The 12,658-nt window shown below is 44.0% G+C and overlaps 1 protein-coding gene across 10 annotated transcripts in view; it reads right to left on the reverse strand.

The window, feature by feature from the left end:
* The window catches only part of sash1a (SAM and SH3 domain containing 1a), a 141,748-nt gene that overhangs the window by 12,030 nt on the left and 117,060 nt on the right, over nt 1–12,658 (reverse strand). For 6 of the 10 annotated variants that reach the window (XM_029496942.1, XM_029496940.1, XM_029496945.1 and 3 more), the window contains 8 exons: nt 11,346–11,386; nt 11,052–11,141; nt 10,864–10,976; nt 9,539–9,637; nt 4,916–5,051; nt 3,993–4,414; nt 1,391–1,462; nt 1,030–1,173 (listed from right to left, as the gene is read on the reverse strand). In XM_029496942.1, coding sequence (XP_029352802.1) covers nt 1,030–1,173; nt 1,391–1,462; nt 3,993–4,414; nt 4,916–5,051; nt 9,539–9,637; nt 10,864–10,976; nt 11,052–11,141; nt 11,346–11,386 — 1,117 coding nt within the window. Of the gene's footprint in view, nt 1–1,029; nt 1,174–1,390; nt 1,463–3,443; nt 4,447–4,911; nt 5,052–9,538; nt 9,638–10,863; nt 10,977–11,051; nt 11,142–11,345; nt 11,387–12,658 lie in introns of all 10 variants that reach the window. The other 4 variants (XM_029496939.1, XM_029496941.1, XM_029496948.1 and 1 more) reach the window with 4 other exon arrangements.

The raw sequence follows: 12,658 nt of genomic DNA on the forward strand, positions 1-12,658 counted from the left end.
ACTTATTACTTTACATTCAAGACAGACTCACTGTAATGTCCTGTTGGAACAGCTTACCTTAACAGGAATAACATGAAATCATGATAAATGATATTCTGACGTTTGTCAGAATTGCCTGACAAGAGACAAATCAGTGTTTTGCGTAAATTAAGTCAAATTAAACTAATAATTTAAAATGAAAACATTTCCAGATGTCCAGGCATGAAACAAAAGTCAGATAATGAAACAGCAAAATCAGCATGCGTCTGCTGTGCTTGGTTTGCTTGTTTCAGTAATCCACTAGGTGGCATTGTGGTCTATGAAATGACCATAGTTCACATATTGTGACATGACATTTCATTTTCCTTTGCTCTTCCTCAACCAATGGCTCCATGACTCATGCCAGGATACATGGGTCACCATGTGGAGGACCACCATGATGGACAGATGGCCGACCCCACATTAATAGCATATTTTGCTGGGCAACATAAAACTGCAGGTCTGGCGAGGCCACAGCTGGAGTCACTAGATGCCCCAAAAAATTAGGCCTGGATGGATCAGACAGCCATTATACACTCTCACGCTTTGTCTCCATTTCCTAACGACTAGCCTGGGGGACACTTGCATCACTGTATGAGCTCAACATGAACACACCCTGCACAGAAGGCCCAGGGACAGCAAAGCAGAGGGAGAGAAATCCAAATGTATGTGTGTGTCAGTGTGTTTGATTGGCCTGTGTTTATTCTGTATCTAACACAAATACCCCCACCCACTCACAGCCTGTGGACAGAATATGTGGCTTCGACTCTGAAAAACTTCCTCTAAATGTTTGCAGAACATGGGCAGCTTTTATGGCTTTACAGCTGTGCTTGGGTCGCTTGTTTTGAGGTTTAAACACATTGTATAGACTGAGGGATCATTTGTGTGTATTTGGCACTGCTTTTAAAAGTAAAAGTAAACCTTTGTCTGTGTATATATAAGATTTGCCCTATAGGTTTTCAAGAATTCCACCTGTGTGCGTTTGTGTGTGCCCAATTGTGTTTGTCTTACCTGGTCAGACAGGGAGTTGCTGTATTTCTTCGACATGCGTTTCCTCATGGTCTCCTTCACTGACTTGACCTTCTTGCCCAGGGAGATCCGAGATGTAGTGGGGGATTTGACCACTTCTCTGTATATAGCTTCCTGTTCCTTATTCTGTGATTTGAAGGAAGAAATAAAGGCAGCGCAGGGAAGGAAATGACAGAGAAAGAGGGAGGGATGAGGAGAGTCAGGGATCAACAGGAAAAGACAAAGGGAAGGGCAGGATTGGGGGCAAAAACGAGGAAGAAAACGGAGAAGGGGATTTATTGTGACAGCCAGGCTCCCACTCCTCACAGCCTCTTTGAATTTGAACTTTTCCTCCAGTACTCACATTGACCTCTGAGGTGTTGAGCACATGGAGCGAGCGGTTCGACAGGTCAAAGCCTCCGAAGCTGCACGTTCTCTGCGGGGGAGCCAAAAAACAGTCAAATGAGTTACACTTGGAAGCTTGTGTTACTGGACCTGCCCATCCACAAACACAGAGGGTCAACTCACAGTGATTCATGCTTGGCGTGACACGGGCACAGCTGAATTAATGGACATGGGTATACAGTTTGAACATATGTGGGGGCATGATGTCATATGGGACTGTGGACAGCCAACAGACAGGATGTAACACAAACTGTTATATGAGCTGCTTTTTTCATTGTGCGTTACTGCATGGTCCTGGGCGAATGAGCTGTTATAGTGACCATGAGGAGCTCACAGGCGGCTCCAACAAGTTGCTCATGTGCTTTAAAACTCAAGATCATATATATTCATTGCAGTGGAGCCTGATGCAATTTGCTTTGTGGTTAATTATGAGAAATGCAAAGCTGGGCTTAGTATACAAACATGCTGAACGTTTAGGTCGGTTACTTAGAGCCAACAATATGATATTCTCATAGTTTCTGCTCAATGACAATGTGGTGCGGACGTTATTCTTTCTAGACTAAGTCCACAGTAAAGTAAGGGGTAGACACAAAGAAGAAACATGACATGAGAGGAAAAGATCCAGAATCTTCTCACTAAATTGACTTTGATATTTTGAATCTTTCCCAAGCTCGCTGTAGGTCACACAAACATGTACACACAAAAAGCATCCTCTGCCAAAAACAATCACTTGGTTCCTGTGGGGTGTTCGATGGCATTTGTCTGTTGTTTCCAAAGAATCTAAACTACTCAACTAAACTCCCACAAACCCTGGATGAAGGATTATCAAGTGAGACGAAAAACAGAAAATAGTTTCTATATTAGATGTCCACAGCTGTAGTCCACATCACAACTTCCCAGGAAAAGCAGTTTGGAAAACACACACGTTTGAAGAGACATCCAAAAGGAACTTGGAATGTAATGGCGATGTTTGATGGGATGGACATGCACCCAGAAATAAATGCCTGCCGAATATAATTGTAAAAAAAAAACAAACAAACAAACAAAAAAATAACCACATCTGCAACTATAGCGGCACGGGCCAAAAAGGAAATGAGAAGCAACAACAGAAAAAGTGGACTCGGAGAGTTTTTGGATGAGAACGACCTCCAGTGACTTCACTACTACACGATAGGATTCAGGTACCCTCAAAGCTGCAGGATAGCTCCTCTATAACGCCACCTAAAGTATCTGACTAGTACCACTGATTCACACAATTATGTGGGGAACAAGTGAGGTACTTACAATGCAACCAGGCCCTTTTCATGCTTTATTATAACATTAGAAATGTGCCCTTTTATGCTGACTTAGGTATGAATATGTATTAGCATATGTAATTCACTGCTCCACTTTATTACTAAGCTTAGCCTTACTATATATATATATATATACACATACACACACACACAAATGTATATATTTGATGAGTATTAAGACAAATATAATTCTGAAGTTGACTTTATAAGTGCGTTCACTGAGTATGTCTCGGAGGCTACGGGCGGTGCAGTTGTGAGAGCTTCTGAAGCTTGTACAGCATCTCCGCTGCCCACGGGGATCAGTGTGACTGTGCGAGAGCACGGGTTCCTCGGGGATATGACATTTATAAAAGGCACTTATAAAACCTCTGCTGTGGCTTAACCTCCCAAGTGGGGCACTGCACATTCCATAATCATTTCATTTCCAGCTGAAAGCAAAAGGTTTGAAGCCAAAGGCATTCACTTAAAGGTCAGGGAAGATACCATTCCTCTCAGGGCAGTTAGGTCTGTGAGTGATAGGCTTGGCTGTACTTCTTTCTTTCTTGTCATGCAGACATTATTGACTAATACGTTAAAGACATTTGACTTGCTATGTGTCTTTTGTTGTGTGTCTGCTGCTCCTTGTCGTATTAACCTCTGAGCTATTCTGCAACTTTGAAGTACACAGAGTCCTGCTCACACGAGGCGGTCGATTTGAACCTCATGGTCCAAACTCACAGACTTCTGCTGGATGCGTAAGAGAACACGCTTGGTGCAGCGGTCCACACTGGCCGCCCACTTCCTGTCCGCCTCGCGGTCCTCCTCCAATAGACAGCGGCGCTCAGCGCGGCTGAGGGTAACTGGGCGGACCAGCTGGGCCCAGTTCAGGTGACCATACAGGCTCCGTTCTACCACATAGGTGATGTTCAGCTCACTGACTGCTGTTCGACCTCGCAGCCTGCGAGAGGGAAACACCCAACCCCCTCCCCCACTTCCAAAACCCTTTGATTTGGCTACATCACAGCGGGCAGGGGAGGGGGGGGTGACAGACAGGGGGGAGACAGGGGTCTTGCGCGAGCGCTGGTACATTAAGTGCTTGGTGGAGTAAGCATAGTTGGGGTCAGGTTTCCGGTGTGTCCAGCTGCCATGGTGCCGGTTGGCAGGTTGGTGTTTGGGGCTGCCTTGTGGAGCATCATCCAGAGAGAGCAGGAAGCGAGACTGGGCGTGGAGTTTGGGACGGGGTTTGGTGAGGCCATAGTAAGCGTAGAGCGCCTCCTTGTTACTTACCCCATGGGAGATGGAGCCCAGGGCCTTCCGCATCTCGCTGTCGGTAGTGGAGCGTGACAGTTTACCCTCGTCGTCCAATCCACAGCCATCCAACTCCGAGAAGGAAGAGCCACTACCTCCAACGCCGGAGATGGAACCTCCAAGGCCACCAGAGCCAACCGGGGTTCTCCTGGGGGGCCGGATCAGGCCGTGGGTGCTGGAAGATTTACTGAAGGTTTTAATCAGCTTGTGTCCAGACCAGGTGTCCAAGCTGCTGGAAGATGGGGATGTGGTCAGACTGTCTGTGTCCCCATCCAGAGACAGTTGATCCTGGGTGAGGGATGGCAGAGAGGCCTCCTGAGGCAGAGGGGGCTTCTTTAGGACCCCTGTATACAGAGCTGTGTTGTCCTCACAGGTGGGAGGGGCCTCCAGATTCAGAAAGTCTAAATAAGACAACAACATCACTAGCTGGTTACTCAGAAGAATTTAGACTTAGGCTTTAGACTCTGTGCAGTCCCATGACCTATCTGTGGTTTTCTAAACCACAGCTATCCGGCAAACGTTTCAAAACACATTCTTTAAGACTGAGTTTCAGGCAAAACCCTTGAGAGAGAAGAATGTTTTGGCAAAAAAAGTCCTTAGCACATCAATTTCAATGAAACCTCAGATGAAAATCAAACTCAACCTCTATGATTGAACTTCAACTTCCCTTATATGAGGACCAACAGATCAATTTAGTCCAAATTAACCTTTAATATTATTTAACTACCTAAATCAAGCAATTTGTATAATGGAGATGCTTTTAACTGGAAACTGTGACATTAATATGTCTGGGAAATACAACGTGACCATTAATTGACAGATCTAAACAAATGCTGACAAATTGTAATTATATTTTGAGCTGTAAGACAATCAAAAGAATTCACCATTTAAGGGGTACGAACCTTCAGAGCCATGTTTCTTGCCCTCTTCCACCTTGATGAGTTTTTTCCTGACCCGACGTGTTGAGTTGACCAGTTTGTGAAGCCGTTTGAACTTCACAGAGTCCTCTGATTGCTCATCGTCTGACTGTTCACGAGACTGACAGGAAAGACCAGCAGGGAGGGATGATATAATAAAAGGGACAAACAGTCAAACTACGAGAAAGCACAATAAACATTTCAATAAAGCAAAAATAATTGGAATGTATGGTTGGACTTGGACTTTCTATGCAAAAGGAGTAAGAAAACAAAACAAATATGCTGTTACAATGCAACAGATGGGAACTTTTTTTTTTTCTTTTAGAGTGGAGTCAAAGTTAGTGAGGTGAGAAATGGAGGATTGGAGAGATGGTGGCAGACTGCATTATGTGAAGATCATACACAGCCAACACAGAACCAACCAGATGACACAATCATTTGGAAATAGATGGTATAACTGAATGGTACAATAAATCAGTGCTACAATAAATAGTTTATTTGGTGATGCTGCCTTCAGTGGCTGTTTACCCCCGAGGAAATGAAGGGACGCTGGCTGTATGTTAGCATTAGAATTGTCACCATAGTTTTGCATTTATTATTAGTGTCTTTTTCTCACTGCATTCAAACTCTTGCCACAGTGGTAGGGGAGTGGAAAACAGATAAAGAGAATAACAACTTGCCAACAGTTTCACCACTCTCTCTCTCTCACACACACACAAACCACAAAACAAACATGCACAGAGAAACTCCTTAAGCTTTGTGTGCGTATGCACACTCTTGCTACAGCCTCCATGTGATGAGGGTGATGAGCTGAGCTTTGGCATAAAGATTTTCTGGCAGAAATCACCATAATTATCATGGAGCTCCAACTACTTAATTTGTTCCTATTTGTGATTAGTTTCCACAGCAACACCACCTCTCTGTTCACACACTGCCAGCTCCACGGTCGAGGCTGACTGCATCACTTGGAGGACACTCATGCACACATGCATGGTTGCGTACGTAAAACTGGACAGAGCGTCTGCGGGGCTGAGCTGTCTGATAAAACACAGTGTCCTTCTGCAGTTTTGAGACTAACAAGCAAGAAACCACTTTCTAGCTGTTGTTGAGTTTAGACCACAGGCCTGGCTCAGAGGATGCTGAACAACAGTAGGGATGATGTGAACAACTGTGGCTTGGTTGGAGTAAGCAAATATGACATTGTCTGCAAATGCTTGATGGCACCACACCATCAGTGCAACGATATGACCTTCTGATGCCTACAGATATGTGAATGTTATAAACCCTGACTCATCAATGGCCAACTGCAAAAGAGAACATGCACTATGTTTGACTTCCCATCACCTAACCACCTTTGGAGGTGCATGATCAAGTTTCTTCTGCAATGTTTGCTCTTATGACCAAAATTGGGGTACAGCCATTTATTTGGTCTCCGACAAACTGCAGAAATGGGCTTGAAAACCCCGAACTCCATGACCATCAGCTCAATCCTCTCTGACAATCCCTCAAGCCAACCACACAATTCTGACCACTGTGGTGATACTTTTAATTTTCCATTTGCCCCGGACAATGTAGAGCGTAATAGCTTCAAAGAATGTAATGTAATAACAAGTCTGTGTCCTAAAAGGTTGATAAAAGAGGCAGCAGAGAGAGACCATGAGATGAGTGAGCCTTCCAAATGTTTGGACTGGAGTTGAATCTTGGATCTTAAAATGTCAAACTCTGCATCCATTTATTGTACGAGTCTGATATGTGGAGATAATACAATTGCCTGAGTAATTTAGTGGCAGACCCTCTTTTCTTCTTCTACTCTATGTGCAACAGAAGGAGAAAAAGAACAGGAGACGATAAAGAGGTGACAATGACATAAATCTTTACGCAGCCCTGAGAACATGCTACCCATGTAAATGATGGCAGGGGCAGACACACAGGGGAAAAAGCCCAGACATATGAGGCTATGAATCAAGGAGGGCTGACAGGCTGCCATCAAAACCACGGTCAAAGCAAGAGCACCACCATAATGGCCAATTCACTTCACAAATGACCCTGAGAATTTTTCCCACAACTGGGAAGATGTCCGCAAACTTAGAAAACTGGAATCCAAAATCCTTACAGTGCACAAAAAAAACCCAAAACTTTCTGCTTACTCTGTACCACAAAACTGAACAAGACAATAATGGGAGAAAGTCTAATACAGAAAGTTGAGCTTTAAGGCACACTGGTGCACTTACCACCTCAGTTAAACCAGCAGGGTAGCAAGAGTGGACCTACAACAGGTTAGAAAGTGCGGGTCCAGTAAATCCATGGTGTGCCAAACGTGTTCTCAAGCATGCAGGATCCAAAATAATATCCGTGCCCCAGTGCACATGCTGGCAGATACAGATGCAGTCTGTCAGTGAATTCCACTAAGAGGAATGAGGGACTGTTTGGAAGAGCCGTGCCGCACAGCTTGCAGAGAAAAGGCGTGTTGTGCATTGAGAACAATCCCATCGTTTGAGCCCCTCTGACCCTGACTTGGCCCCCACATTGCTAATGGCCAGCCCTGGAATGTGGGCTCAAATCGTCAGGGGAAGTCAGACTGGGGGAACATGGCATTAGAAAAAGACACAGAGCAGCCTTAGAACTGTACGCTGGACTACACACATGCACTGTATATTCATATGTCTGCATATAGAACACAGACACACCAGACTGCAACCATTTCACTTTGTAATGACCTAATTCCATTCATTATAGGGAGAGAGCGCGACATGTGACACCAATAGAGGCCCCTGCCGACTAAGTTTTTTCTGCAGTGGCCAATTTTGGAACTTGGGGTAAGGGGGGAGACAGAACTTGCCCCTGAGGGTGACTGCAAACTCTTTATCTCCACTTTCTTTCTCTCTCTCACTTCCTCTCTGCCTCTAGCACTTTCACTTGTTCACAGCCTCGAGAGGCAGTCTGTGTGTTCTCAACACAATCCTCCCTCAGTCACTCTGCATCCTCTCCCGTCCTGTAAAACCCCCCAAACGATCAATCATCTTCCCACAGGAAGTGAGCTGCTGGCAGCAGAGAGGGTAATGTGGGGGTTAACAGACATGAAATGATCAGCAATCTCATGCACAATTCACAAACCCTCATAAGAGCTAGCCAGACAGCAGGTAGAACCTGAGCTGAGGTTATGAAGTATAATTAACTGGTTTTTCCACATGGAGGCAAATCTTCAATTGCAACTGGAAAAAGAATTCATAGGGACCTTTGAGAAATATGAGAAAACTATTGCCCACAAGTCCTTCTTAAAAGATTCACTGATTCAGTTACAGTCAGAAACTGATGTTTAAATTCAAAGCAAACTTTGAATTTAAAGAGGCACATGGCCTGCGCTGAAGGTGTAAAGTCGAGAACATCTGTACTGAAAGGCTACAGGGTCAACCTTCATTTGCTTTTACAACGTCGATGCGAAGTGCATGTGTGAATAAATGCAAGTGTGTGGAAAACATCAGGGCTTTTTGGATGGGAATTGGTAGCATATTTCAAAATAGCAACGATACACATATGCAGCAGGTTATTTTCAGAGTAGTTTTTAATTTTTGTGTTTGGATGAACTCATTTCCTGTTTAAAACTGGGTCAGAGTGCGACTGTATGCTTTTCCCATGTGATACCATACATTGCAGAAAGAGTCAAAAAAAAAAAAAAAAAAAATCCCACAAACACTGAGTCCCAAAGTCTGCAGTTCGTTTGAAAAGAGAAAAAAAAATCCAGCATATGCAAACTTAAACAAAAAAGAGAGAACTAACTATTGAAACCAGATCCAACAGGACATGATTGTCTGAGCTCCAGCTATGCAACTTGTGTCATCTGTTACAAAACCAAGTTCACATTAAGTATCGTCAAGGGTCTTGACTCATTGAAAAGGTGAATGGGGAGCTTTGGAGGCTTTCACTCCAAGGATCACAGCTGACAAAATCAATGGGAACAAATGCTTATGCCACAAGAGGTTTTGGCAGGACTTTGTCTGACACTCCACTTGGATTTCTGCAAGTTAAAGTCACAGCTGATTGATGGAAACTGGCCTGATCTTAAATTCCAGTATACATTATATCAATTAAAATGGTATCAACCAATTGTTTCTTGGAACAAATTTCAAATAGGTACACATCACATTTAGCCCAATAAATTAAATATGGAGAATGTATTAGGACCTAGTGAGCCAAGATTCACAGAGGAATCACCCATCTAAGGACGCACGTGACATGGTGGAGAGAATGTATATGCAAAGGCAGATATATTGTCATTTGGCTTGTGGAAAAAGAGCAGGCAGAGAAGAAGAGAGGGAGGCAAGATAAAGTCAAAGTGATTGTGCAAAGGCATTTTCACTGTTCAATATTTAAACATTTCCAAATAAAAAAAGGGAAGTCTAAGTGGGAATTGTATTCAAAGTCTACAAAAAACATTTGGATTAACACAAGCACGCAAACACACACATCACACACACATTGATGCAACATTGGCCAACCTCCTCAGCTGAAAAGTCAAACTGAAATTTGAGAGTGGCTGAGGTGAGAGTGTTACGAGAGGAAGAGCAGAGGGGACAGGTCAGGGTTTTCGGGGTCGGGGGGTGTACTTACGTTGCAGTTTGAGGACTGGTTTAGATTGGGTACAGATCCGTCAGTCCACTCTGCAGTGTCAGTACTGCTGGACTGTCTGCTGCGCTCATACTCCTTCAGCTACGTGGAGAAGAAGAGTTTAGAGAGAGGCAGAGGAACAGGTCGGGGCCACCCACTCTCACCCTGCATAAACTAACAGACGACTGCCTGTACACAGACACAAAGACCAGTGATGTAGTGGTAAATGGAAAGTGTGCACTGCAGCCAGGGCTTCGCTGGTGATTCACTGGACCTTTTCAAAGTGTGGTACGATTTTTGCCACGATGATTTACATCTGCTGTTTTCAGCAGACACATCTTACTCGGTCAATCTTTGCGGTATACATAAAACAAATTATGAACGAAAAGCAAGTTTAATGTGATTGAATTATGATCCACTACATCCCTGGACACACAGCACTATGTTGACATTAAAAACAGCAAACAGATATAGTAACACAGAGAACACACACACCCACACACAACAACAATTCAAAGAAACTATCCACAGAGGCCGATTATTGATTGGTTTGACTGATTATCAACGACCAAGGAAAGAGGTAGAACATCAAAGTTCTGGAAAAAACAAAACAAAACAAAACTTTGTAGGAGGATAATTAATGTTTGCCTTGTGGAGAGCAATCCAGTGCTGGAAGGCTGCTGGACGGTCATGCTACCCCAGAACAAGGAATTACAGAGGCTGATTAACGGAGCACAAGGGGGAAAGATAAAGGAAGAGGAAGTGGTGGGGGGGAATCAAAAGAAAGAACAATCAAGATCAAATCAAGAAATTGATTTAAGAAAGAAAAGAAAACATGGGAAAATTGAAGGGAAAGCCAAATAGTTATCCACCATGTCAACCTGGAGAGAAAGACCACAATGCACCAGTGCATCACACCAATAGATGGGGCTATGGAGTTATTTGACCGTCAAACCCCGCAAGTATAAGCCGAGCAACACACCCACACACACTTCAAAAGCTCGCACCGGAAAATCCCCAGATTCCTGAACCTCTGATCCAGAGAGTGTGTGTGAGAGAGTGTGTGTGTGTGTGTGTGTGTGTGAAGAGGATGATGTAGAGTTAAAATGCAGGGCCTTGGAGGAGTTAGTAAGAGTGAGTCATTTTAGTAAGCCGGTGCTAAACTGAGAAAGAGAAGAAGGGGGCAAGGCTGGAAACTAATCCAGGAGGAGGTGAGGGGATCTGGGTGGTTGAAGGGAGGGTATCACACCAGAAGTCCTAAAGGGGCGGGGGGGGCATGTGAGAGGAAGAAAGAACAGATGAAGCAGGACATTGTTGACGTTTCCTACCCGAGCTAGAGCTTCTTCTACGGTGATCATCTTCTCTTTCACCATCATCATCAGCTGGATTCGCTCCTCATCGCTCATGGTGATCTCACTCGCCACATAACCAATATCTTCTCCTGATGGGGGCAAAGATGGAACATTATGCAGCGCCTACTTAGTGAAGCAGATCTGACAAATAGTGTCACACAAACCTTTGGATGTCTGTCGTGTGACAGGTTTATGCTGAGACTTGCGGAAGTTTTGCCAAAAGGATTTGTTTTTCTTCTTGTTGTCCCATTTGCCTGAACGGAAGAGAAGGCTCGGTCAAACATTAGGAACAACATGTTGACTGTTCCCTTTATTTGTTCCATAAAAGTATCAACCTTATATTTGACTGGTCATTCTTTTTTTTTTGTCTTACACAGTAAATGTAAATCATTTTCTCATAGAAAATATTAAAACTGGAAAAAATGAAAAATGAAAAATTTATATTTATTTTAATTTACCTCCAGATCCATCTTCAGAGCTGGACTTGTGCAGGGGCATTCTAGACAAGAGTAAAACAATAATTAGTATTAGAAAATGAAAATTTCTATTTCTGTTTTAGTGTAAATGTTGTGTACAGTTTTAAGATGTGGAGTTACAGTTTTGTCTGTTCACCACTTGGGGCCAGTGGTGGTACTTTAGTGATAATAAACCAGGCTCCTGAGGCTTGAGAGGGAGAAGGTGGAGGAGAGGAGAGAAGGACACCACTGTTGTGGAAACCAATTGAAAAATTGAAGTTAATGGTAATATGACATTTTTGAGAAACTGAAAAGGAAAGTAATGTTAATGTGAGGATGAAGAGAGAGCGGGCAATCATGTGACTGTGGAGACGGAACGAATGGGACTGAGAAGGAGAAGAACAGAGGGAGAGAGAGGTGGAGGGAGGAGGAGAAACCGCAGGGCAGACTCAGCCTGTTTGTGTTTCCACTTCCCTCCACAGGATAGACAGTCACGAGGAAGACAAGAGAGAAGGAGCGAGAGAAGAGGGAGAGACGCATAAGAGAGGAAGAGATGGAAAATAACCGAGGATCAGCGGTTCATGTTTAAAGGATCTGCGGAAAACTTCAGAGAGTTTTCAGCTTGAGCAAAGCGGGCTGAGTAAGATGGTGAAGAGAAAGTGAAGTCTCAGGATGGATTACGTCTGTGGATAACACCCCACAGGTGTGTTTATGTGAGCGTGACAGCAGGAACTGATGGCTGCTGCACATTTTAAGCTTTTACCATCCTTTCATTTTAAAGGAAATAAATCATAGGGAGGAGAGAGATAAGAACAGCCAATTTGTCGAGTTGAGAGCCTAAAAGATCTATCAAGGTTCGACTGTCTCTGTTTCTGCATCTTACTTTCACATCTTTCATGATTTCAAAACCAACTGCACATGGAGATGGAGCTGAGACAGGTGGCTGCCAGTGAAGCCGTGCAAAAGTGTGATGAGTTCAAAGCCAGATGAACAGGTCACCTCCCTCTCCTGTGACTGCGTGTGGGTGTGCACATGTGTACATCTCATCATATGTTTGTTCAGACATGGCAGTCCTCTTTGGGTGCAATGGGAAATCTTTACATGGCTTAAAGCCCGGCTGCCATGGCAACATAATGAGATGCTAATTGAATGGAGGCCTGTATGGTTTGCCCCTCTGCTCATCCCCCTCTCAGATAGGCTAAGGCCAAAGCTAATGCTAAAAGAACTCACTCAATAGAAGCTTTTCAGTCGCAGCACTGCTCCCCCCTCCTCCGTGCTCTATAAATTAACCCCCCGTGCAGTACACACATGCATGC

This window comes from Echeneis naucrates, chromosome 24, assembly GCF_900963305.1.
Source record: "Echeneis naucrates chromosome 24, fEcheNa1.1, whole genome shotgun sequence".
NCBI lineage: Eukaryota > Metazoa > Chordata > Actinopteri > Carangiformes > Echeneidae > Echeneis > Echeneis naucrates.